Source organism: Nothobranchius furzeri, chromosome 15, assembly GCF_043380555.1.
Source record: "Nothobranchius furzeri strain GRZ-AD chromosome 15, NfurGRZ-RIMD1, whole genome shotgun sequence".
Taxonomy (NCBI): Eukaryota; Metazoa; Chordata; class Actinopteri; order Cyprinodontiformes; family Nothobranchiidae; genus Nothobranchius; species Nothobranchius furzeri.
This window is the reverse complement of record NC_091755.1, coordinates 41595572-41623096: the sequence shown is the minus strand read 5'-3', so window position 1 is coordinate 41623096 and position 27525 is coordinate 41595572. Positions and strand designations below refer to the sequence as shown.

At 44.5% G+C, this 27525-nt stretch overlaps 1 protein-coding gene across 2 annotated transcripts in view; it reads right to left on the bottom strand.

The window, feature by feature from the left end:
• Positions 1-6686: 6686 nt before the first annotated feature.
• The window catches only part of LOC107396425 (chemokine-like protein TAFA-1), a 71244-nt gene continuing 50405 nt past the window's right edge, over positions 6687-27525 (bottom strand). For both annotated transcript variants that reach the window (XM_054745666.2, XM_054745665.2), the window contains exons 3-6: positions 16524-16664; positions 10013-10137; positions 7656-7731; positions 6687-7517 (exon numbers count right to left, since the gene is read on the bottom strand). In XM_054745666.2, the coding sequence (XP_054601641.1) occupies positions 7699-7731; positions 10013-10137; positions 16524-16664 (299 nt within the window). In that variant the 3' untranslated portion in view covers positions 6687-7517; positions 7656-7698. The remainder of the gene's footprint in view (positions 7518-7655; positions 7732-10012; positions 10138-16523; positions 16665-27525) is intronic.

Sequence of the window (27525 nt, the reverse complement as noted above, 5' to 3'; positions counted from 1 at the left end):
ACTGGACTGATGCTGAGTGGTCCAAAGTTATGTATTCTGATGAAAGCAAGTTCTGCATTTCCTTTGGAAATCAAGGACCCAGAGTCTGGAGGAAGAGCGGAGAAGCACAGAATCCACGTTGCATGAGGTCCAGTGTAAAGTTTCCACCGTCAGTGATGGTGTGGGGTGCCATGTCATCTGCCGGTGTTGGCCCACTCTGTTTCCTGAGGTCCAGGGTCAATGCAGCCGTCTACCAGGAAGTTTTAGAGCACTTCATGCTTCCTGCTGCTGACCAACTTTATGGGGATGCAGACTTCACCTTTCAACAGGACTTGGCACCTGCACACAGTGCCAAAACCACCAGCACCTGGTTCAAGGACCATGGTATCCCTGTCCTTGATTGGCCAGCAAACTCGCCTGACCTTAACCCCATAGAAAATCTATGGGGTATTGTGAAGCGGAGGATGCAATACGCTAGACCCAACAATGCAGAGGAGCTGAAGACGACTATCAGAGCAACCTGGGCTCTCATAACACCTGAGCAGTGCCACAGACTGATCGAGTCCATGCCACGCCACATTACTGCAGTTATTGAGGCAAAAGGAGCCCCGACTAAGTATTGAGTGCTATACATGCACATTCTTTTCATGTTCATTCTTTTCAGTTGGCCAACATTAGAGAAACAAACATTTTTTCATTGGCCTTTGGAATATTCTAATTTTCTGAGATACCAGATTTGATGTTTTCATTGGTTGTCACCTATAAATATCAAAATTAAACGTAATAAACATCGGAAATACATTGGTCTGTGTGCATTGCATGAATATAATGTACAAGTTTCACGTTTTGAATGGAATTACTGAAATATTTTCAACCTTTTGATGATATTCTAATTTACTGGCCAGCACCTGTAATTCAGCTCAGAGCCGGTGTTCTGGTGTTGCTCGGTGGGTGAAACTCATTCCCTTTCAGTGGTTTTGATTCGGGCCTAAAAGTCACGTCATTATTTTCACCTGTTGCACAGCTGCAGCTTGTCCTTTCAGGGATATTATCTTAACCCTTCGCACACACGTTGCCTGCCTGGGGCAAAAAAAAGCAAAACATAAATGCAATTTTTCACCGGTCACCACTGTGGCCTGCGCGGCCGAGAGAACATCGAAGTCTTGTATTTTTTACTGGTCCCTGGCTCTGTTGGTTTTTAATCTGTTTAACATCCCGCTGTTGCTGGTGCACAACGATCCAGCCAGTCTGGTAAAGTAGAAGGTAAAATACCACCATGCACCTGCTGCTTTTGTTCAACAGCAAGAATTCATGTACAGTTTCATCACAGGTGAAGTGAAGAGACGTTCATTCTTCTTCTGCAACACGACACCGGGCCAGACATGCAGCATCAGACACTCGCAGCACAGAAACCATCACACAGAACCTCACACGGCTCTTTGTGTCTCCCTGACTCGTTGCAGCTGGCAGATCAAGGTTAAAGTTGGCTGAAATTATTTTTAGGTTTTAAAGCAGATAAAACTGACTCAAGTTATTTTTGTTTTTTGTCTTAGAAACTGAAGATCTGGTTGCATTTGAATAATCCAGCAGGTAGCTCTTAAGACGAAGCAGAATGACAGGTTATCCGCGGGTCCTTAAAAAGTCTTAAATTAGCTTTTCCAAATTTAAGGCCTTGAAAATCCTTAAAAATGACTAATAATCCTTAAATACAGTTTCCAAAGGTCTTAAATTACCAAAGACCCAATAAACAAGATTCTTTTATTTCTATAAAATTTTCGTGATATATTGAGGATTTCACCCCGATAACGATAAATAGACGAGAACCACGGGTATGTGCGGAAACAAAAGTTAGTGTTCAGCATTTTTTGTGTACGATGTTGGCGTAAGCGGAACCGTGCACGTTCAGTTGGTTGTGAAAGGGGGCTGTTTTTAGATGAGCACGTTAGCTGGTTAAGCTAGTGGGAGCTTGCGCCATGGGTGTTGTCGCTACCCGATCCGTACCGGAAACCTGATCGGTACCACGCATGCGCGAATGTTACGTCACTTCCTCTCTTTGCCAACTTTGCGACAGTTACCGACTGCGGGACGTTTAAACAATGAATACCTCCGAAACCAACGAAATTCATGATTTTCTCCTCAACGGAGAGCTTCCGACGATTGAACAAAAGCGCCGTAAAATAAGAAGAGTGGCGCCTAATTACAGACTTAAAGGTAAGTACGAAAATTAAAGATGATCTTTTATCATGGTCTACAGCTGCCCTTGCTGCTTGAGGGTACAGACTCTCCGTTATTGTTCTAAAGTTGCATGACGCCTGCGTTGATTCAGGAGGGTGTAACGAGTAATATCAGTGTACAGTGTATACGTGTAGCATCGTCTGTAATATCGAAACTCTATACGGTACGGATCGGGTAGCGACAATAGTGCAAGTTTAATGGTAACTGGATGGCTAATCCCACGTTCGTGACGTGGTTAGCACCGGTTCCAGGCAATAGCTGGAAATTATAGTTTAAATTTAATTTAAAAAATAGCTTAAATTTGGTCAAAGTTGCATTGAAAAAGGTCTTAAAAAGTCTTAAATTTGGCTCCCTTAAACCTGCAGATACCCTGGAATGAGCAGCAGAACATTAAAAGTGTAAAGCTTAGAAAAAAGGAAAAACACGTCTATTTTTCCACAGACGGAAGACACTCTGCTCGGCTTCGGCAGCTCCTCTGGGAGTCATTCCCAAAGGGCTGCGGCTGTGAAAGAGGCGGTCAGCATCCCGCCGCGTGCTGCTCTCAGAGGAGCGAGTCCCGTCACGCATTCATCTAAGTGTGAAATCTCTCTAAGAGACTTGTGTGTAAGCAAAGTGACTCTAATTAATGAGTGTGTGTCTGGCTCAGAGATGCAAGTGTGATGGGGTTAATAAGACGATTTTAGCTGTGAAAACTGAAAGCAATAATTTAGCGTTTTGAGAAGAATGCTTAAAGAGCAAGTCACCCCTTACAAGAAGCGTACTTCACTCCCACTTCATGTTTGAAAAATGCAACAAATGCTGTTGCCTAGCAGACCGAGAGGGTGGAGCCACTAACAAATACACACACTCACGACATTGTGACATCATAATGTTCCAGTTTACATCATAGCATACCTCTTAGCCAATAGCGGTAGCAGATTTAAATTCAAATGCAGCGAAGAGTTTTTACCCGACAACGGCACAACACTGACAGTTTCAGGCAGAAAATTTCAATTTTAACTAAAATGCACTAAAGTGCTAAACTATTAACTACACGTGTCTGCAGCACAATTAGACACGCATTTATATAATTTATCAGAAAAAAATGTTGATTTGAGGGTGACTTGCTCTTTAACAACTCTCTGGCCACAGTCGACGTGAGCCTCTCAGATGTGACGGCTGATTAGGAGGCCGCTTTGCTTAGCTTAACGTAAAATATATGAAAGCAGGAAGAATCTGGCGTGGCTCCGTGAAAGAAGGAACCTGGTTAATAAGAAGTGCTTCGTTAGAAATGATGTTACGGAGACAAACTGCTGTCCTCCGCATAATCTTAGATATCCGATCCACACGGTTGCTCCCATCTACGAGGAGAAAAACCTTTTAAAAGGTAACGCAGCTGCGGAAGGAGAAGGAGGAGGAGCTAAACAGCGTGGGTGGGACCCAGAGTCTCCTGTTGGGATGCGTGCTTGCTTTGAGCTCCAGGGGCTGCTACATGTGTTCCAGTCCAGGTCACCTGTGACTTTTACCTGATCGACAGCTCTTGTTCACGCGGGTCCTGCAACTTTGTTGGGTTTGTGTGTTCCAAGCATCAACACGCTACGTTTGTCCCTTCAGGACAGGACCAGTGCAACGGGGCTGGTCTGGCTGGGGTTGTGACCGGGGCACGACTGGTACCAGAACTGTGCTCCCAACCCGGGCCACAGCGATGAGGTCAAAGGTAGATCATGAAGTGGCCGTCCCAGAAAGAAAAAACATCTGATCATACCGTACCTGAACTACTGCATTGAAATCTGGGGAACAACATATAAAACTTACACAAATTCCATTTACATCTTACAGAAAAAAGCGATAAGAATAATCACAAGGAGCAACTACAGAGATCCGTCCAATCCATTATTTATAAAATTAAAAGCACTAAAATTCTATGATCTGGTGGACTACAATATTTTAAAATTTATGTATAATGCAAACAAAAGGAACGTACCTGCAGGATTAATTAAAAGATTATCAAAAAGACATAGCAAATATGATTTAAAGGGACATGAATTATTTAACATACCTAGACATCGGATACTCGTAAAGGAACATTGTGTCTCTATATATGGAGTTAAATTGTGGAATAAATTGAATACTGAACTCAAGAATGCAAAAACAATATTGACTTTCAAAAAAGAGATGAAAAATAAAATGATTAACTTATATAGATCCGTTACATAAATGTGTGAGGGGAGGGGGGTGGGGAGACGAAAGGAAAAAAAACTAGTATGTATTCGTATGTGTACATTTGTATGTATATAGATGTATAACTTCATGATTCTTTCTGTGTAAATTTTTTTCTCTCAAATTCATGGGTTGAGATTTTGTCGGCCAACAAGTCCAGGAACTATATTGTTCAATTTCTTTAAGAATCATGTGATTATTTCATTTGTATTAATGTTATTTTAGTTAAAGGGGCAGACAACATAAGTTTTTCTTCTTTCTGTCCCCTTTTTCATTTTGACTTGCAGCAATTTAGTTCTGTATTTTTATTTTAATGTCAATAAATGAAAATAAAAGATTGAAAAAAAAAACATCTGCAGGTTTGTTTCCAGAGAGCACCATCCTGATGAAGTTCACGTCAACACCTTCCATGATTTTGGTGATTCACACTAACAAGAGGTTTCCCAGCACACTGAGGAGAGCGGCCATTGGTCAGAGATAACCATGTGACATCACACGAACCCTTTATAGAGCCAGTGACCAGATTTCATCGCTCTTTAAAACTGGAAAGGCCTGACCTCCGTTTTGAATCCACCACTAACTAGATATTAGTGTATGATGATGTTGACCTTTGACCCTGCAACCTGGTCTAAAACACACCAGCGGCTTTATTTAAACCTCCTCTCAGTCCCATGTTGCCAGTTTCCTGAATTATTTCATTCTCCTTCTCTTTCTCCGACTAAAGCTCCTCGTATTGAGCATAGTGTTTCTCAGCTCGGATTAGAATTTCCAATGACATCAATAATAATAAATGATCAATGACGGCTGTGTAAAAAGTTGTGTGCTGCACTAAATCAGCCCAGAGATCCTTTAACTTCACAGTCTCCCTCAGCACGACTGGATAACATCCATGTTTCAGTCGGCGTTGGTTTATTAATAAGGTGTGAAGGCCGAACGTCAAACAGGTAGAGGGATGGGACAGAGCAGGTGCTGGACGGTGATCAGGTAACCTGCTGTTCTCTCCTCTTAGCTTGGAGGCAGAGATCAGATCTGTTCTGACCGACATGCTAAAGGCTAGTTACAGCAGGGCTAGATCCTGGTGCTGACATCCTAAAGCAGCTCCGATCTCTGCTTCCAGCTCGTGTTCACACAGCCAAACGCTGTCACCCAGTTGTTATGTGACAGCTATTGAATCAAACCAGAACTGGATCTCTGCGAAGCGGGCGTCTGCTCCTCCAGGTGTGTGAGGCCGTAACTCATTACAGGTGGGATGCTCTCTGTAGGTTGGGAGTGTGATGGTAGGATGGAGCGAGAGGCAGACTGGTGGATCTGAGGCTTCGGGTGCAGGAACGAGGGAACAGGGCTGAAGGGCAGAGCTTTTAACTTACAGACCCACCGACTGCCCCGCCTCCACAGGGTCATGAGGGTTGACTCGTGTCTGGATACATGTGGCTGAAATAAGCTTCCTAGAGATGAGGCGAGGAGCTTCACCAGTCAGGGGAGACTGGAGTAGAGCCGCTGCTGCTCCTCATCAAAAGAATTCAGATGAGGTGGATCAAGCATCATCGCTGTTCCTGGTTTCCTTCTTGTTGATGTTTTATGTGCGCGTCCCACTGGGAGGAGAGCCAAGGGTCTCTGGAGGGATTTTACATCCTCTCTGACCTTGTGGAGGTTTAGAATCCTCCAGGAGGAGCTGGGAAGTGCTGCTGGGGCGACGTGTGTCCTTACATCCCTCCTGGATACTTACAGAAAAGGACGAAATGGTAAAGCTAAAGTTTGTTAGCTATTTCTTTTACTTCTGGACAAATTAAATCGAATGTTTCTTCTGGAAAAAAAAACAGTTTTCTGCAGCGTGAAGGTCTATGAACAACAACATCAACATTATCCTGAACCAGCCAACATGAGAGAAATCCATTTAGTGACTGTTAGCTCGTCTCTCTGATCAAAACTCACTTCTGTTTCAACTCGGGCCATTCAAAGAGCTTCTCCACAACAGGTGAGGTGTTCAGTGTTCACACCTGTCCAGGACACCGTTGTTTAATGCTTGTAGTTTATCCACTAAACCGCAGAGACTGTGAGTGAGCTGCTGTGAGGCTCATGGAAATCTAAAATGTTGATCTATTCAGGGGAAAGTCGTGGTTTTAAGAATGAACCTGAGTGATTTATGGGTGCATGTGGACGTGTGGTTTTATTTATTCATGCTCCGGCGCAGACACGGTCGGGTGTGCGAGGAGCCCGGTCCTTTCAGCTCACGCTGCGCTCATATCTCACAGAAGAACACATACGTGCTGGTATACAGGAAAAATGAGACTTTAATGGATTCCAGCACATATCAGTGAATGGCTTTGTATGTACAGAATCATCCCTTTGAATGATTTAACATAAATAAGGCATTTCAAGTATCGAAAATAACCCACGGATTTCACATTTCTGGAAAACGCATCCCTTCCATGGCGGCATGAGTGTCACCGAGTGTGAAGCAAGAAGGAATCAGAGTCAAACAGGAACCCTATAAACATGTAGTAGAATGATCTACACACACGCACGCACGCACGCACGCATGCACACGCACGCACGTTATTTTTTCACATATAGAGAAAACATCTTCCTTGCGTGATTTCATCAACCTTTGGCCATGTTGGGTTTGTCTGTCAGAAAACGGGGAACAGCACAAATAAAGTTTTCATGAACACTGAAAAAGACAATTTATGCACAATATTTTACATCCAACATTATTAAAAAGAAAAACAATCAGAAAATAACAAATCCTGAGTGCTGTCAGCTTCTGCTCCTCTCCCTTTGAGAAGTTCCTCTGCCGTTTGGCGTTGTGCGGCACATCCGTCACTCACCAATCAGCTGCTCTCCAACATTAATCCAAATGCCGGAACAGCCAAACTCCGTCTCAAAGTCAGGAGGAAAAAACAAAAGATGAAAATAGATTCATCACAAGGTTACGATGAAGTTCCTTGCAGGCTCCTCAGAGCGTCGGTGTTTTTGGGAGCCTCAAGCAGGATGTGCTTTATGTATTCTACATCTTTTTTTTACACTTTGATGTGAAAGTGTTCGCATTTCTTGAAGCAACAATAGCTTCATTGTCTCTTGTGATAATTGGTCCAACGACAGTGCTACAACGAGAAAGAAAAGTGTGAGAATCACAGGAGTCGGTTTAAATCATCCGGTTAGTTCCTCACAAAGCAGAGCTGTTAATAAAAGCATCAATAAACGATTACGAGTGTTCTTCCCGCACATTAAAGGCGTCTGACCTTTGAGTCTGAGGTTTCGGCTTTGCGTCCTCTTCTCCAGGTGTCAGTACGTTGATGTAGGGTATGGCTGAGTGTTCTGGCAAAGGTGGGAAAATAAAGCAGTGGGTTGATTTGTGCTGTTGGCAAGTCATTTGCAGCAACGTTCAGCTCTGGTAACAGGTAGGTTTGGCTCCACATTTGCATGCAGCTTCATGTCTGTGAGGATTCTTCACCTCCAGACCTCATTTACTTGCATGAAAATTGGATTCAGTCACGTTGAGGCTTTATGTATTTGAGCTGTAAATGAAGGGAAAGCCCTAAGTTATGAACAGCATCAATTAAAGAGTGAAATATGTTAGTAGGCTTGGTTGCGTCCATGCTCACTGCCTCTAACTGCCAATAAAAATTAAAACTTGTCAAACGCCTGGCCTCGCTGCAGGGGAACCAGCCAGCAGAACCTTGCTGTACCTGCATCGAGACGAAGGAAGAGTTGACAAAACTCAGGGTGGAGGGTGTGTGTGAGAGTGTGCGTGTGAGTGTGTGTGAGTGTATCAATGACTAACGCTAAAAGAACATGGACAAATTCTCCGTTACGTTACCTAAAGGTTTCTGAGTCTTGGGTTTGAAGCCTAGTGGGTGGTTCGGACCACCGTCATGCCGGCCGTGTCACACGTCTCAACACTCCCGGACGAGACACAACAGGGCAAAGAGTTGCAGCAGAGCAGAACACTGAGGTTCTGGGACCGCCATTACTCCCAGCTACAAGCTAACTGAGCTAACTGATGCTAACTCTTAGCCAGAAATACATGGTTGAGCAACTCTAAAGTGGGACATGCAGGATCTCCCTTCAGTATATACACCCAGCAGGGCTCTGGGATCCTGACCCCTACTTCACACTGGAAGCATCAGCGTGTCACGTTTTGGTGTAGTAGGATGTTTAGGACCCAAAATGCAGAAAACCAGATGAACCAGGCAGGAGGTAGAGGATGAAAATAAATCCTTTATTTAGGAGTAGTCCAAAGGCAGGGAGCCAAAACCAAAAATCCAAATGACTAAACCAGAGATCCAAAAACACTAGAAGCTAGAGAGCAGAGGAGACTGACAAGAAACAATGGACCGACAAGAACACAGGGACAGACAGGGCTTAAATACACTGGGAGGAGCAATCAGGGAAACAGGAAGCAGGTGTGTGGGGTGAGCTGCTGGAGGGAAGGCAGGTGACACTAATCAACACAATGGGGAAAACAGAAACAGAGGGTGGAGGACACCAGGAGGCACATAAAGGAGGGGGGCAGATGCAGACCATGACACAGCGGAGCTCAACGGCAGCACAACGGGTACCTCGTGACTTTTGCTGTGGTCCATTACACACCGGGATAGTCTCAGCCACGGAGTAGCATCGTGGCACAAAATCCCTCGAGTTTGCGCCATTAAACCAACAAGAAGTCAATCCCGTTGGATATGTCTGTTTAATGTCATATGCGGTGTTGTTCCTCTCCACTGCCCGGATTAAAGCCATGAAAACACACTGCTGCACTTCTGCAACGATGCAGGGAGTAAAGAAGCAGTTGGACCACTTTTACTGAAGTAATCTTCATAGAAACGACATTGCATCCCTGCAACAGTCTTTTATTTTGAAAATTACCAGGGGTTTTAAACGAAACTGTGTGCGATTTCTGGTCTAGTCTTATGTTGAACCACCAAATAGTTCCCGAGCGCAGCCACAGCTGCAGCTCATCGCCCCCCCCATATGCGGAGATGAATTTCACCAGTGTGTGGTGGCTAATGAGGTTTTGACTTTAATGTTAACTGTGGAAGTTGTAGTGTCCCAGAAGTGGCACATGGCCAAGATGGAACCTGATCCCATCTTTAGCGGCGCGGCGCGGCGTGGTGTGGCATGGCGAGCCGCTTCTGGGATGTGCCTGAAAATTTCAACGTGAATCACCCCGTGGACTATAATGGATTCTAATTTGAAGCAGTGCCGTTGCGTTGCGGTCCCAGTGTGAAGTAGGGGTAAGGAAGCTGTCAGCTGGTAGAACCTCGGGTCAGAACCAAACAGGCTGAAGCTGCTTCGAGCTACCGTGCTGCTCGCAGATGGACTCAGCTTCCTCATAGACACGATTTAAATGTTTCTGTTGACTCACTTGTGAACACGTTACATCCAAAGTGACGTACAACTGAGGATGTAACAGTGAGTACGGTCAGCTGACATGTGGAGAACATGCAAACTCCGCATAGAAAGGGTTTTGAACCAGCAACCTTCGTGCTGTGAGGCAGCAGAGCTACCATGCAGACTGAAAACCAATAAAACCAGTCCTGAGCTGGTGTAAATGCAGACTGGTTGTGTTTGCTGTGACAGTTGGCAGAGGTTATCTCACCCTCGTGGTTTTGATCTTGTTCCCGGCGTAACACATCCAGCCGGAGTTGTCAGGGAGCGTTTTGCATTCCTCCCCCTCCAGACAGGGCTCCATCTCACACCACCACCTCCCAATTACTATGGATGCTACAAGGAACAAAAAAAAAAACCTTAAACAGGAGACAAATAAAGCACCTTAGAGGTGGATGAGGTTGAAGTCTGCACGGATCACTCCCATTCCTGATTAGTATTCCCATCTGAGATGTAGTTTGTCCCAATGGCTGGAGATGTTTCCATTTATATTCTGTAGCACAAATCTCTCAGTTTGCACGTCGGTACAACTTCTCTGGGACTCTTTTGCTGTTTTTACAGGACCGTAGCGTTTGCAAAACGGGACTCGCCGCGGCTCCCTGGGGGGGGGGGGGGGGGGGGGTTGGCATTTATAGTAGCAAAGCTGAAGCTAGAATAAACTGCCATCAGGCACCTCTCAAACCAAGACGGGATGAAGGGAGGTCGCTGGGCGACCCCCCCCCCCCCCCAGCATGTGACGTACGGGGTCGCGCATTCAGCGTCAGACGGAGGACACGTCAGACTGATGAAATTTCTTTTCCAGGACCTTTAGCTTTGATGTGACCTGCCTTTTGTCCCGCTTGACGCCCCGCTCAGCCGGTGTTTTCACCACTCTGTCGAACAGCTGGCTGTCTCTCACGTCCCCGTAAAAAGGCGACTAATCTGTTCGTCTGCTCGCACGGCCAAAAGCCCCATGGTCTCCGCGTCCGTCCAGTTTTTCATGTTGTAGGTGGTTGAAAGATACTAGTGAGAGGCCATGTTTATCTGTGTTTATATCCCTTCCGGCCGGTACTCGGAGCGCAGTACGCGTCACTAACGCGACCACCCTCTTTTGCGGGGGGGCCTCCCACAGCCGCTCCAAAGGGATTAGCGGGGCTGACACGCGTTTAGCCGTCAGAGGCGGGGGGCTCAAGCTTGGTTTATGCTTGACGCGTCCGCGAGGTTCGCACAGCTCCGCGCCGCAAAATTGCGTCATTTTAACAACCACGCCCCTCCAGCGCGCCTCCGCACGACCCAAACTTTCCGCACCGCGTACCTAGGAAATTTTCTAACCACGCGGACGGTCGGACACCGAAAAACATGGCGGACCGGCAAGAACTAGTACGGCAGAGGTTGGTAAATACAGACATTTGTATGATTCAGCTCTCAGAGATCACCGTGATCAACATGTTGTTAATAATTCTTGGAGAGAAATAGCTCGCACTGTCGGAAAAGACGAGGACGCTGTTAAAAATGCTGGAATGCCATGTTGTAAACAGTAATTTCTACTTCTACTATGGTGTAGTGTTGGATGCATGCCGTAGAGCTCCATGCTGCCCCCTACAGTTTGGGAGAATATTGGCTCACCGCAGAGACGAGCCGCATGAACCATAAACGCTGCAAGCTGTGAAGCACGTTCCATCTGCGAGCCGCGTCACCAAGCAGAAAGTAAACGCGTCGAGCATAAACCAAGCTTAAGCGCATCAGGATCGAGTTTTATCACCTTTCCCCTTTGCTCCTTGCCGCATTTACGAGACCCACAAATTCGGATTTATCACTCTGTAATGACGCAATGGTCTGTCTTATGGGCTCGACACACGGGAGGCGGCATCGCCTCTCCTCCATTCATTTTCAATGAGACATGCACGACAAAGCGATAATCGCGGGTCTCCCTCCTACCAAGCGAAACGCGAAAAACGTGCGTGTGAAAGTTTGCACTCGTGCACGTGTCGTGCACGGACGACCCAGCGACGCGATCCCAGAAAGTTGTAACATTTTCAACTTTTCATCGTTGTCGCTCGGGCGAGGACCAATCAACGGAGGTTTCATTCACTGACCAATGAGCGGACAGGATGCTCCGTACATCTCCGAGCAAACATGGAGGAGAAGTTGATTATTATTATGTTTTATAGTAAAATCAGAAGTAAGATTTCACATAACTCTAGCAGCACCTTGTGAAACATCACATCTACCAATTTATTAACTCTGAACCACTTAAATAACCTTAATTCCCTCCAACCTGACACAGCCAAACAAAACTACGGAAGTTTCGATTTCGCCATGGAACAGAACGCGTAGACGGCTTTGCCGCTGGCCGCTGCCGCGGATCGCCTCCCGTGTGACAGGTAATAAAAGCGACAGCGACAAATTTCGCTGATCGCGGTCGTTTGTCGCCTCCCGTGTGTCGAGCCCATTATAAAAGAGGCTTTTGAAATCCTAAAGCTGATCTATGAAGGCTAAAATATCTGAGTCTTTATTAAAGTGGCTCATGCTTGATGATATTTGAAGTTCTGTGGATTCACCTTTCACAGGAACCAATGAACAGAATCAATAGCAATTCCAGCTGTATGTATTGAAATGCAGCTCCTTTTGTGTACACCATTAGATATGAATGTAGAGGCTGAAACTTTGGCTTTTCATTGAGTGAGAGGACTGGTAGGTGGGACTCAGACTTGACTTTAATGCACACCGCACACTTTCCATCACAAGAGAAAATTGCCTTAAATACAGGGTAAGTAGACAGTAAATGGTTTGTAATGTGAGACGGAGGGAAAGAATCTGTCAGAGCTGACACGGAGAGACCTCACATTCCCCCGTCCGCTCGCAGATTGCAGTAATATTTGCACAAGAATTTAAGATAAAAGCTGCAGGTTAGAGGTTTCCTGGGAGCCCATTTGCTTTTTCAGCTTTCACACCCGAGCACCAAATCCATTTTTTATTTTATTTTTTACAAAGGATTGAAGCCGCACTGCTGAAATTTGTCGAGAAATGCATGTAACCATCATGAAATACCTATCAGGAATATATGTAAACAACATTTTTTTAGCCTGCATCTCTTTGCATTGTGGTATTTGTTTTTCTTTACTCGTCCCTCAGGCGTGTTAACGTCAGGCAGACGCTGGCTGTTTGTCTTGTTTCAGAGTAAAGCTGCTGCTTGCAGACACAAGAGAAGGTGGATGTGACATTATCTCCCTTAATGTTATCTTATTCGGGAAAAGCTTGATTGGTTCAGGTTTTTCTGTGTTTGGGAGACTGAACAAATCTCAATATCTTTGGAAAACAGCAGTTTTATTTATTTTTTACTTTTAGTTTGAAGCATCAACATTTTGATGGAATTCAACAAAGAACAAGAAAAAAAAACAATTCTTCACCTGCAAAAGTAAAAAGACCTTGAGTTGGTTGCTTGGATCTTGTTTAATGGGGGCCTGCAATAATATATAATAATAGTGAACAATTATTATCTGCTCCAGCTAGCTCTTTGGAAGAGATCCGTTTGAAGAAACATGAATTTCACGTTTACATCTTTGCATCCGTGCCCCAGCCAGATCCAGCAGGTGTTGGTGCGTGTAGGCCCGCCACGTTTAACAATAAAATCAGTAAATGTCTGCATTCCTGTTCATTTTAAGCTTTTTCAGAAAATACTAATGAGTCATCAGAGCACAGCTAGGTGGAGGTGACTGTTCTGTTTCTCATGTAAATCACACAGCCTGGTGACCTTTTCCGGCTGTTGCTCCTCTTCGTTTCTGTGAAATTTGGAGTCATTAGTGGTTTGAAATTTGAATTAATAAATGACATCTTTTTCTTAGAAGTATAAATGTTTACATGCAGTCAGTCTACATGTTTGTTCTGGCTGGTGCTTTTCTTTAAGGATTGTGGCATTCATCCTTTCTGATTGACGAGCTAACCGCTAGCCAGAGCAAAACCAGGAACCAGTTGGGTTTTTAAACAACTCAGTAAAAAAAAAAGAATAATAAAAAGATTATTTATCCAAATAAATTCCAATAATCTCAGCAGAAGTGCTCCAGCTATCCGTTACAACTATCTGCTACAGCTAACCACTACAGCTACGCTAATAGCATTTTGAACAACAAATAATCAGAGTTGGGTAGTAACTAGTTACATATACTTAGTTATATTTAATTGAGTAACACTTCCAAACAGTAGCATTTACTTTAATATTTTACTTTGATTTGAATCTAAGATTGAGGAGGGGCAATGTGGTTTTCGTCCTGGCCGTGGAACTGTGGACCAGCTCTATACCCTTGCAAGGGTGATGGAGGGGGCATGGGAGTTTGCCCAACCAATCCACATGTGCTTTGTGGATTTGGAGAAGGCTTATGACCGTGTCCCCAGGGGCACCCTGTGGGGGACGCTCCAGGAGTATGGGGTGGGTGGCTTTCTGTTAAGGGCCATTCAGTCCCTTTACCAGAGGAGCGTGAGTTTGGTCCGCATAGCCGGTAGTAAGTCGGACCTGTTCCCGGTGAGGGTTGGACTCCGCCAGGGCTGCCCTTTGTCACCGGTTCTGTTCATCACTTTTATGGACAGAATTTCTAGGCGCAGCCGTGGTGTGGAGTGTGTCGAGTTTGGTGGCAGGAGAATCTCGTCTCTGCTTTTTGCGGATGATGTGGTCCTCCTAGCTTCATCCAGCTCTGACCTTCAGCTCTTGCTGGGTAGGTTCGCGGCCGAGTGTGAAGCGGCTGGGATGAGGATCAGCACCTCCAAATCTGAGACCATGGTTCTCGACCGGAAAAGGGTGGCTTGCAATTCCGGGTCGGGGGAGAGGTCCTACCTCAAGTGGAGGAGTTTAAGTATCTCGGGGTCTTGTTCACGAGTGAGGGTAGGAGGGATCGGGAGATCGACAGGCGGATTGGTTCGACGTCTGCAATGATGCGGACACTGAGCCGATCTGTCGTGGTGAAGAGGGAGCTGAGCCAGAAAGCCAGGCTCTCGATTTACCGGTCGATCTACGTCCCAATCCTCACCTATGGTCATGAGCTTTGGGTAATGACCGAAAGAACGAGATCGCGGATACAAGCGGCCGAAATGAGTTTCCTCCGTAGGGTGGCCGGGCTCAGCCTTAGAGATAGGGTGAGGAGCTCGGACATTCGGGAGGGACTCTGAGTAGAACCGCTGCTCCTCCGGATCGAAAAGAGCCAGTTGAGGTGGTTTGGGCATCTGGTCAGGATGCCTCCTGGACGCCTCCCTGGGGAGGTGTTTCGAGCATGTCCTGCCGGCAGGAGGCCCCCGGGTCGACCCAGGACACGTTGGAGAGGTTACATCTCCAATCTGGTCCGGGAACGCCTTGGGGTCCTGCTGGAGAAGCTGATGGAGGTGGCCGGGGAGAGGACGGTCTGGAGCTCCCTAGCTGGAATGCTGCCCCCGCGACCCGGATAAGCGGAGGAAGACGACGACGACTTTTATTTGAGTAACATTATTACTTCCTCCTTAAAGAGCAACTCACCCCCAAATGAACTTTTTTGTGCTGATAAACTATATTTATGAGAATCTAATCGTGCTGTAGACATGTGTAGTCAATTATTTGGCACTTTAGCTAAAATTTAAATATTCTGCCTAAACGTGTCAGTGTTGCGCCCTCCTCAGGTAAAACCTCTGCACTACTTGAATTTCAATCTGCCATTGCTGTTGGCTAAGAGTTACACTGTGACGATGGCTGGTACCAATGGTCACTTTGAGCCTGTGTGTGTGTGTGCCTATTTGTAAGTGGCTCTGCCCTCTCCGTCTGCCTGGCAACACCTCCCTGTGGTGCATTTTTCAAACAAGAAATGGGAGTGGAGTAAGTTTCCGGTAGGGGGGTGACTTGCCCTTTAAGCTGTAATTTTATAATGTATATTTTTTTGTTTTATTTATTTTTAAACCACAGGAATTCACATGTCCTTATTTTGGTCTCTCTGATTTAACTGTTTTAACAAATGAAAGCAGCTGTTATGATGCTACAGGAGCCTTTTAAAAATATAGATTTTTTTTGTTCTTGTGAAGTCCCTCATGACTTTGATCTTGAGAGGGGCTGCATAAAAATCAGTTTCTTCTTCTTTTAACCAAATGCAATCAGCTGGTTTGTAAGTAGGTCAGCTGAGGTCATGCGCTCCTCACACCTGCTTCTCCTCAGTCATTCAGCTCACCTGTTCCTACTCTGTAGCTACCATTGATGTCCCTGTTGATTCTCTTGTGCTCAGATTCTCCCGTCTACCTGGTCTCATCCTGGTTGCACCCCCGCTGCCATGTTCTTGTTGTTGCCCGTTTCCATTGTTGCAGTCAGGCCTCGTGTGCATTCACCTGCACTTTGGGTCCAACTCCTACAAACTCATGACCTTTTACTTGAGTATTTTTTCTTCTCCTTGAGTAAATGTATATTCAAGCAACGCTACTTGAGTGGAACCATTGCCTACTTTACCTCCTCAAATAATGACAGAGATATTTGTAAAAAACACGTGATGCTAAGTTGATGGAATGTATTTCTGTCACATGCACATGGTGAGATTTTTGTTACTGGAGCTGTTTTAAGATTATTTGATCTTCTTTGGTCTCAACCCTGCTGTGACTAGTGGTTAGCTTGTCTATCGGACCTGTTTCTCCAACCTGAGGCAGTTTAATGAACTACCTACGACACACTTCTATCATCCGAAGTCCTGCTTAAGCTTCTCCTTATGGAACCCGAGGACCCCACGGGCCAGCCTTGTACTCACCGTCGACACATGAAGGTCTGTTTCTGGTGGTTCCCGCCACTTTTCCTGGCAGACAAGAACACTTCACCGTCTGTGACCGCTCCTCAATACGGTTCTTATTACAGCATCTGTGAGCAGCGATTACTTCACAGGTGCCGCCCTCTGACAAGCAGACAAACAAGCAAACATCAGACTGCATGAGGTCAACATCTGCTCCCTGCACACGTTAGCATTGGTCAGGTCTGTAATCTGAGCTTGTTTAGTGTAGCACTTTTCTTAATCTGTAGTTTACGCTGGGTTTTAGGAGCTAATGCTACTTTTTCTCTCTCAGCAAAACCATTAAGTCAGTTTGACTGAACATCACATTTCCTTTCTTCTATTGTTTTATCTCAATAGAACATAAAGCAAAGTGAGTCTTTAATGTTGCTGGTTCTCCTTTTAATTATCTAATGAAACGTCTCCGTCTGTCAAACCCTCACAGAAACAGAATCATAAATCAAGCTTCCTGTTTTGAATGGATGCAGGTTTTGTCCCATATCACTGAATCCATCATGTCCATTCCCATCAGGTGTGACACGTAAACGTCAATGACTTCACACCATCCTTTACACATTTTACGTTTTATTTATACTTTTTCAACCAGACAGCAGCTGAGGTAACGCAGGTGTACCACAGGTAACCCCTACCTGAGCTGTAACAGGTCTGACTAGACACAATAGCCACTAATGATTGTGCTAATGCAGTAATAATGAATAATACATTATAATCCCATTAAGTCTTGAGATGAATTGAAAGCTGTTTGATTTAATGAACAGTTTATGCATACACTCATTGGCCACTTTATTGGGTACACCTGTCCAGGGGCGGCGTTAGGCCCGGCTACTTGGGCTGAAGCCCCGGATGTTTCATGAAAAGCCCCGGATCTAAATCGCGGAAGTAGCATGCAGTACCAAAGTCCAACAGAGAGGGAGCAGCTGGCAGTAGTTTGTATACAGCCTGCCTGAGCCTCCACCACTGAAGAAGAAGCCCTTCAGCAGCCGGCTTCTTCTGCAGTCTCTGCCTGAAACGCATGAGTGAAGATGGACATAAGGACGTTTTTTAGACCAAAAGTACGGCGACAGAACCCCAGCTTTGATGAGACTGGTGTTGACTCAGGTTTGTGAGTCTTATTTGAAAATATTTGTTGTGCTGCTGGTTTGCCTAAAGTTAGCTTATCAGGTAAAGTGGTTGGAGAAAGAAAGGGAATATTTACTATCATCTCACACTAAACACTAACAGGAACAATACTCTGCCCTGAAAATGCTTCATATGTAGCTTCAGATTAAAAATTATGTGGTACAAGACATGATGTTGACTAGTGCGTGCAACGTGTGTGTGCGTGCGTGCATGCGTGTGTGCGTGTCACGTGTGCGCGCGTGTGTTAAGCCCCGGATGTTCTTCAGTCCTTAATCCGCCCCTGCACCTGTCCAACTGCTCGTTAACACACATTACTAATCAGCCAATCACAAGGGTCGATACTGGGCCCAACCTTATTCAAAATCTATATGAATAATATTGTTCATGCTGTTGACAGTTCTCATATACATTTATATGCAGACGACACCGTTTTATATGCATGCAGTTCTTCCTTGAACACAGCTTTGTCCTCCTTGCAGCACAACTTTGTCTTCAACACGCCTTCTCCAACCTTCATCTTCATTTAAGCACAAGTAAAACAAAGTTCTCGATCTTCAACCGTAACTTTCCACCCTAGTATTGTTTTCCTGGATGGTAAAGAACTACAGGTAGTCAGTTCCTATTCCTATCTGGGTATCTGGCTTGACAGCACACTTTCATTTGACAATCACACTAATTCATGACTTTCTAAAGTCAAGTCAGATATTGAGTTTGCACATCACAACAGGTCATCCTTTACTCCTTCTGCAAAGCAAATCTTGGCCTAAATGACAATCCTTCTATCTTAGATTACGGTGACATCATTTATAGGACTGCTTCCAAAAAAAATTCTTCATGAACTTGATGTCATTTATCACTCAGCAATCCGTTTCATCACTGGTGCCTCTTTCTCTACTCATCATTGTGATTTGTACTCACTCATTAAGTGGCCATCTCTCTGTTCCTGCAGGTTGTTGCATTGGTATCAGTTCATATACAAAACAATCATTGGTAGAACACCGCCACATCTTTGCTCATTACTAGGGCTGCTCAATTAATCCAATTTTAATCCCAATGGGGGGTGCAGCTGTGGTTGGGACAATTACATTACATTAAATGATGGACCTGTAAATAAATAGTTTATAAATAAGGTAGAAATAAGTTCCTCACACTAATAAATAATAACTAACCTCTATGAGGACTCGGTGCTAGTGCACTCTCCTACAGCACCTTGACACGACTCAATAAATGTTATGCAACATTTTGTGAACATCAATTTATTTGCATTTATTTGTTATAAATGCCGCTGTATAATTCTTGCTGTTGGTATTTGTAAGATATTGGTATTTGGGTCTGTACTGGTTAGACTTCAATTCAATTCAATTCAAAAATACTTTATTAATCCCAGAGGGAAATTGATCGCTGTAGTAGCTCAGAATAATAATAATAATCAAGTCATCAAAGAGTTATTGTATATTACAATGGCTGTTGGCAGGAAGGATCTCCAGTAGCGGTCAGTGTTGCAGCCAAACTGAAGAAGCCTCTGACTGAAGACACTCTTCCGTTGTCGGACAGTCTTGTGAAGAGAATGCTCAGGGTTGTCCATCATTTTCTTGATTCTCTGGAGAATCCTTCTTTGCATTATCTCCTCCAGCGGTTCCAAAACTGCCGAAACTCTGGCTGAGTCCTTGAAAGGGTTTGGAGTTCCTCCATCTTGTTGGCCAGTGATCTCACATTGCCCGTTATGATCGATGGGAGAGATGGTTTGAATTTTCTCTTTCTCTGTCTCCGTTTTGCTCCCGCTCTGCACCCACGCTTCTTGCGTTTTAGCTCATTTGGGATTTGTGGCTTCAGTTGAGGTATTATTTCAGCCTTCCCAATGTTAATCAGCTGCTCCCGATTGTAAACCATTTGTTACCATGGTTACGCATCATAACAAATGCTCAAAAAGTGTAAAAAGCTAAAAAAATAGCAGTAAAAATCCTCCAAGCTTCACAGCACCAGAAACAGAAAAGTAAAATGTCCAAAAAATACAATTTTTCTTGAGAAACTAGAAGAAAAAATGCCCAAGAAAAGGCAAAACTTACATGTAGACAACAGAGCTACTCCAACATGCAGCCACCCAGAGCAGCGCAGTTCCGGTAAATGAGTTAAACCAAGGTCTATAGCCCTTGGGTCATAAACTATGAGCTGTAAGTATATTGGTCTTTTTACACAGGAGTTATTTTAGTGATCATCTTGTTTCTTATTTATTTTTGTCCTGATTGTGCCCAGAGCAATTTTATGACTGAATAAAAACAAATAAAATCAACATTAATTGAAAAATTGTCTTAAATAATCGAGATCTCAATTTCAGTCACAATAATCGTGATTATTATTTTTGCCATAATCGAGCAGCCCTACTCATCATCATCACTACCAACAACCAGCACCATTTACTTTCCAGTAACTTCATCTCTATGGTTATTCCCAAAGATCACACCTCCTTTGGCCGCTGCTCATCGCAGTTTGCTGCTTCCATCGACTGGAATGAGCTGCAGAATTCACTGAAGCTCACTACATTCCATTATCTACCTTCAATAATTCATTACAATCAATAGTTTCTCACCAATGTGCTTCTGAGTACTTATAGATTGTTTAAAGTCTGTTTGGACTGCTTGTACATATTGTAAATGAGAACAGTCCGTTGTCTTTATGTCTAATTGTTTACCTTATTTTTATCTTGTATTTTTTTATCTTACCTGTTTTTCTTCGAAGTAAAGCTAACTACGTGTCTGTTGCTGCTGCCTCTTGGCCAGATCGTCGTCGTAAATGAGATTTAGTTCTCAATCGACTCATCTGGATAAATAAAGGTTAAGTAAAAAATAAAGTAAACATGGTGGCAGCTCAATGCACTTAGGCATGTAGACATGGTCAAGAAGACTTGCTGCAGTTCAAGCCGAGCTTGAGAACGGGGAAGAAAGGTGATTTAAGTGACCTTGAACATGGCGTGGTTGTTGGTGCCAGACAGGTTGTTCTGAGTATTACAGAAACTGCTGATCTTCTGGGACTGTCACACACAACCATCTCTATGATTTACAAAGAATGGTCCAAATAAAGGGAAAACATCCAACGAGCGGCAGTTCTGTGGGCGAAAATATCTTGCGGATGCCAGAGGTCAGACGAGAACGGCCAGACTGGTTTGAGCTGAAAGGCAACAGTAACTCAAATAACCACTGATCACAACCACGGTGTGCAGAAGAGCAACTCTGAATGCACAACGCGTCAAACCTTGAGACAGATGGTCTACAACAGGGGTGTCAAACTCAAACTCACACGGGGCCGAAATGAAACTCTGGGACGGAGTCGAGGGCCAAACTTAATATTTTTTGAAAAAGTGACGGCAAATTTGCACATTTTCTTTATCAACATATATGCAATTTTGAAACTTTTAATTTGGAAACAAACTTATTTCTGCGCTAACACTGAATGTGGAATAACCAAATTACACACGAGCAAGTCAGTTTTAAATAAAAGGCATCAGTGGTATTCATTACTTGTGGTATAATCAGCATTTTTAAAATCTTTTAAATCTTTTAAATCTTTTCTCACGGGCCAACAACAAAATAAAAATATCATTTTATCTTAAATGAAAATGCAACATCTCACCTGTTAACTTTCATGTTTTGGAGCAGAAAAAGAGCATAAAACCAACATATTTAAAGCTCCGTTTGCTCCACTGGTTTACTGTGATGCTCACCTGTTCCAGCCAGATACCTGCATCATGGGGTTGATCTGAGCTGAGGAGGAGACTCCTGTTGTTTTGTTCATCTTCATCATAATAATGACAACATTAGATGACAACAGGTGCTCACATAGGTTTGTGCTGATGAACATGTCTGAGCAGCTTGACCGCGTTGTTGTGTGTCGGGGAGGAAACACAACGACAGCAGCTACAGAGCCGTGCTGGTTTGAGCGCGTCGCTGTTCGCTGGAGTTATATCAGCTCTGTCTGGACGTTAGTTGGAAAACTTTCTCTTTCAGTCGTGAACACATTACTGAGCGGCTAGAATCTCCGTTTCTGGGCTTCAACGTCAGAAAATAGCTGAGTGAACTCGGCGCTGAGTGAGAGGAGTTTTTAGTTTGTCCGAGACAGCGGAGCTGCAGACACCGGCAGCAGGCGCTGGAAAAAACACAAAGGAGGGGGCGCGTCGGTTCCGCGCTGACGCCGCAAAGCATCATGGGAGTCGAAGTCTTTGCGGTAAAATCGGCCAGCGGGCCAGTTTTAATACATTTTTGATATTTATCTGGTCGATGTCCCTGCAGCAAGGTCTCTGCTGAATCTTAGATTATAAATAGAAATGTTGGAGTGCACAGAAAATAATGACATCTATTGGCAGGAGGAGAGGTGTGCTGCCGGGTCATTATTAATATGAATATGCAATTATCACCAAACGGCTGCCTGATTCCTGCAGGATCAGAGGACTGGGCCAAACGAATGCAACCCACCTCAACCAGTGGCCCCTACCGCCCACCGCTCTCATGCTCTCCACATATGAGACGTGTGCCGTAAAGGAGCATCTGACAATTACAGCCATCAGCATGACACCAGATCAAGGAGGCTACAGAGAGCAGGAACACTGAGAGGGGAGAAGTATCTGGTACAGTGCCAGCAAAGTGATTTGAGGTTATGTTTGACAATGAGCTGTGGGTTTGTGGAAATCATGGCTAGATTTGCATATCGCTTAGCCACATTTGAATATTTTGGTTTGTGAGGGCCTCTCGGAGCAGAGAGATGCCAAATTCATTGCTGTACATGGCCTCAAGTGACAACCTGTAGTATCTAGATAAGATAAATGCACCCAGTCGGTGCAGAGGATAGGATCTGGATCGGCTGGGTGGAGACTTTGGTTACTTGGTACAGCAAGAAGAGGGTGAGGAGTTGGAGTTAGACGGCACATGTGCTGATAAACAATAAGAAACTAAATAAATGAATGGTAAGTCAATTAAGTGTTTTCTTTCTTTTTCGGACTTAAACTTTATCCAAAAAACATCTTTATTATGTTTAGAAATGATGAAGTTGTTGCTGTTTTGGTCAAATCGTGATAAAAATGTCAATGTCATGCAACCTCAGGAGAGCAGTTATGCGTTAAAATGACCCTCAGCCTCTATGACACCAAATCTTAGCTCAACATGAGCAAAACTGACTTGGAAGGAATGCAGACAAATGCTGTGAATCTCTACCCCCCCCCCCCCCCCCCCTTCAGATTGTGGTCTCCACCGAGGTCATCATCAAGCTAAGGACTCACTGCTCTCTGTGCTTCCCCATGACCTCCCTCCCACCTGCGGAGCCAGCTGGTTGAGCGCCACACAGGCCGCCCCCGCTGATGAAACCAGGGTCCCAGCCCCTCCCCCCTACCTACCGGGTCTCATGTTGTGAACTGTGACGTTTGTTGCTTACATGTCGGGTGTTTTTTTTTTTGCATTGGAGCGCTACACCCTGCTGGTGTAACCCTGTTAATGCCTTTTTTCTCCCTCCCTGAACTTTCCTCATGTATTCCCTTACTCATCTACAAAGGAACGCCGTCATGGCTGCTCCCATGGTCTGCCTGTATCTGTCCTGTCTATATGTGTGTGTGTGTAACCTTGGTCAGGTTGTACTATGGAGTCAAGTTCCTACGCTCTGAAAGGAGCGCTGGCAATAAAATTCATTCTGATTCTGATTAAGTTACAGGCTTGTTGGTGTTTGGTGATGCAAATGATCTGGAAATGTATTTATGAGCTAGAAAACTACTCAGTTCTCACTTTATAACAATAATCCCAATGCTCTGTGTTATCATTTTTATTATTCCTACTGTAAAAAGCTACGATATTAAGTAGCAAACCACAGATTATTTGGTATTATTGTTTATTATTGACATAGTGGCTTACGTAAGTGTGAATGCATGCATCTATTGTGCGGATTACCCGTACGGAAGCGCCGTGAGGTGGATCTTTAACAGTGAATCTCCGGAGCCGCCGTGTGAGTTCTGGTGAGGATTAATTACCACAGCCCCATGTGACCTCCTGGGCAGCTGCAGATCACGCGGCTTGTCTCACTTTACTTTCACTGCGCCGCGTTAAAGGTGATTAGATCGTGATGAAGATGACTGAAACGCTCTCAGGAGTTGCTGTTTCTCCTCAGAGGATTGCTTGTAAGTCTGCTCATGCTGAAATAATTGACAAATTCTCATAAACAGAACCGTGATGCCCACGAAGGTCCCGACTGGATCAGGGAGTTTTGAGAATGAAAACGAACAGCCAAGTCCCAGTGCAAGGTGGAGGATCGGATTAAGGAATATTTATGTCTGAGGTTTCTCTGTGGTTCCTGACTCCTGGCTCCAGGATTCAACAAACATCAACAGCGTTCGGTTTGGGGGAAAATTCCCTCATCTTGTAGTCTGTCTGCAGGAATGTGACACGTTGTCGGATGCGCTCAACAAAAGGGCACGTCTGCACAGCATTAATCGTAATGTGGCAGTGGAAGCAGTGGGGCATCATTTAAAAACAACAGCCCACGGGGGTTTGCTCCTCTTAATGCATCTCCTTAATTGCACAAGACAGCCCCAGATTTCCTCTTTGATCTATTAAAAACACAGAATTAACTTGCACTGCTCGTTGCTAGCAAACAGAGCGAAGGATACTCTATATTTGGAAATCAACACCTCTGAAGAATACATTAAAATCAAATAAAAATGCAAATCAGCGTGGTATTTCCAGCCGGCAGGTGTATCAGACAGATTCACACAAAAGCAATGCAACACTGATTAGTGCTCTTCAAGTTCACTGGTGATTTCAGCCTGCAACACGCTTCATGCACCCAGACCCCGCCGTTGCATTCTGAATATTTCAGAAGGAATGGAAGGATAACACGGATGGATCCGAATGCTCTCCTCAGGTGAGACGCTGGAGCCACGCAAGGGTATAATTGTTTTCTGTATTTCCATTTCCCCCGTTATCAGGGACAACGAACAAAGTCAGTCTCCCAGATAACAAACGTGCAGAAGTGTGCGTTTGTGTGTCTGCGCTGCCTTCTCCTCCAATGTTTTGATTGACAGGGAACAGGGGTGTACACAAAATTGTCTCCCACAAGGTCACAGGTCAGGAGAATTCAGAAGGTCACAACTGGAAGCGGCCTGTTTTCGTTGCTTCCTTCTTCTGCCTCTTCATTACTCTGAGGCTGGAAACAGACGCCGTCAGGCAACAAGGTGACCACCATCTGCCCCCGGCAGGGCACAACTCATTTTGTGTTCTGACTGAGCGGGAAGAGTCACGACTTTGTGCTGCTGCTGTATGTGGTGGCTGTTCCAGAAGTATATGTTCCTTTTGTTTTGTTGTCTTTGAGCTGGATTTACAGCTTTCTTCTTTTATTCCTGTTGGTCTGATTGGAGACCAAAGATCACCAGTTAATTTGGTCTTTCATGAAGGCGGCTCAACTGTCTGCTCACATATAATGAATGAAGATTTCAGATTTATTAAAATAACTTAGATCAAAAGTTGTGAAAAGCATGCATGCCAAAAATGCATGTGAGGGAATGGAGTGGTTCATAAGAGACGTGATTTCCCATTATCACAGGTCACTTGAATGCATCACAGTAGCATCCTAGACTGGACCTCGATGTGCAAAAGGAGAGAAAGACCTAGTGCAGTGGTTCCTAACCTGGGGGTCCCGACCCCCACAAGGGGGCACCAAAGCCTCTCAGTGGGTCGCCAGGACCTCTCCACTTTAATAATAATAATAATAATAATACATTTTATTTAAAAGCGCCTTTCAGGACACCCAAGGTCACTTTACAGAAAACACGTGATAAAATACAATAAAACAATAATAAAACCCAAACAAGAAAAAACAAAGAGAGAAACAGTTCAATAAAATCAGAGGTTGTAGGCAGATTTAAACATGTGTGTTTTGAGTTTTGTTTTGAAAAGGGTAAAACTGTCGATGTTCCTGATGTCTGGGGGAAGTGAGTTCCAGAGTCGAGGAGCAGAGCGGCTGAAAGCTCTGCTCCCCATGGTAGCGAGACGGGCAGAAGGAACCGCAAGATGGATGGAAGAAGAAGATCTGAGTGAACGGGATGGGGTGTGAATACTTATAAGGTCTGAGATATATGGAGGAGAGAGGTTGTGGATTGCTTTGAAGGTATGGAGGAGAATTTTGAAGATGGACCTGAATTTAACTGGGAGCCAGTGGAGCTGCTGGAGAACCGGGGTGATGTGGTGAAAGGAAGGGGTTCTGGTGATAATACAGGCTGCTGAATAAGTTTTAAGGGGTTAAAACTTCATTTATTACTTGTTTATAGCCTACATTTTGCTCACAATTTTTTCATGAGTGAAAGGTTTACTGATATTAAGACAGGAAATAATTAGTACAGAAAAAGTAACACACTTTTAAGAACATTTTGCTCAGTTCACTGTTTTATTTTCAAGTGTCAAAAGTTCATTAAAGATAGGACTGGTTGATTAATCACAGCCTTTACAGTAAATAATCTAGTATAAACAGTAATATACACATTTAAGTACATTTTGCTCAGTGTATTTTTTATGTGTCAAACGTTTATTGAAAGGAATGATTGATTTATCAGTGTTTACAAGAAACAATGTGTTCAGAAAAGTAATACAAACTGTCAAGCACATTATGCTCTGTTTGGTTTTGTTAATGACTTTGTTCTGTACTGGAGCCGACTATTACTGTTATCTATTGAATCAAAGCATATTAAAATGTGCTTGAACAATTTTATCATTTCTTAATAATGTTTGTACTGGAAGAGAGAATGGGAGGGGGTCGTCCAAAATTTTACTGGTAAAAAAACGGGGTCCCTTGGGAAAAAGGTTGGGAACCACTGACCTAGTGGACATGAAGAGAGCTTGAGAGGTGCTGATGGTAACTGCTTCATGAGGGCAGCAGCTTATTGTCGTGACCTTTATTTCTCTTCTTTGCATCGTTACAATAAATCCATCTGAGACCGTTCAGGTGGAGCTGTGTAGATGTCTTGTCTGAGCCACGTTTCCTTCCTTTCTAGTTGTCACGGTGTCGGCAGAACGACGCCCGTGTGATCCGGGGACATTGTTTGGTCCGACCTACTTTGTTTTGGTGCTACAGATGCAAAAAGAGCTTCCACACAGAAACACAAAAGAGAACGTTGAGACGTAAAACAAACTCCAAGAGACACCAAATGACCAAAATGGAAACGAAAACATCCGTGATGAGATGCAAAACGACCAAACTGACACAAAAAATACGTCCCGGAAGGAGCGGAGAGAAAAGTGGGCCACAAAGCAAAAAGATTACAAAATGAGACAGAAACACCCAAAAGGAGCCGAGATCAAAATAATAACAAAGTGACCCGAGACAGAACAAAGGAAGTGACACAAGCAGCAGCACGCCGTCCTGTGTGGGTTTAATCTGTGTCTCTGTTGGTCAGGTGTCCGAGTCCAGAGCAGGATGAGTGGGAGGTGTTTGCCAACCTGCACCCAGGAGGCTTGTTGTCCATGCATGCAGCTCAGAAATGAGGAAGCATGTTTCAGAGCCAGAGAGAGCAGCGACGTGAGCCGAGTGTGGAGAGCAAGGAAACAGAAACACCACCTCGATCCTACCTGGCTCCATTTGGAGCTGTTTCTTAGACCAGCCTGTTCAGTTTACCAACACTTACACAGCAGTAATCTGGGGGTCGCCCTTTAAGGTTGGTTTATGCTTGACGCGTCCGCGAGGTCCGCACGGCTCCGCGCGGAAAAGTTGCATCATTTTGCGTCATTTTAACAACCACGCCCCTCCACCGCGTCTCCGCACGGCCCAGAATTTCCGCAACGCGCACCTCGGAAAATTTCTAACCACGGGGACGGACGGACGCGGA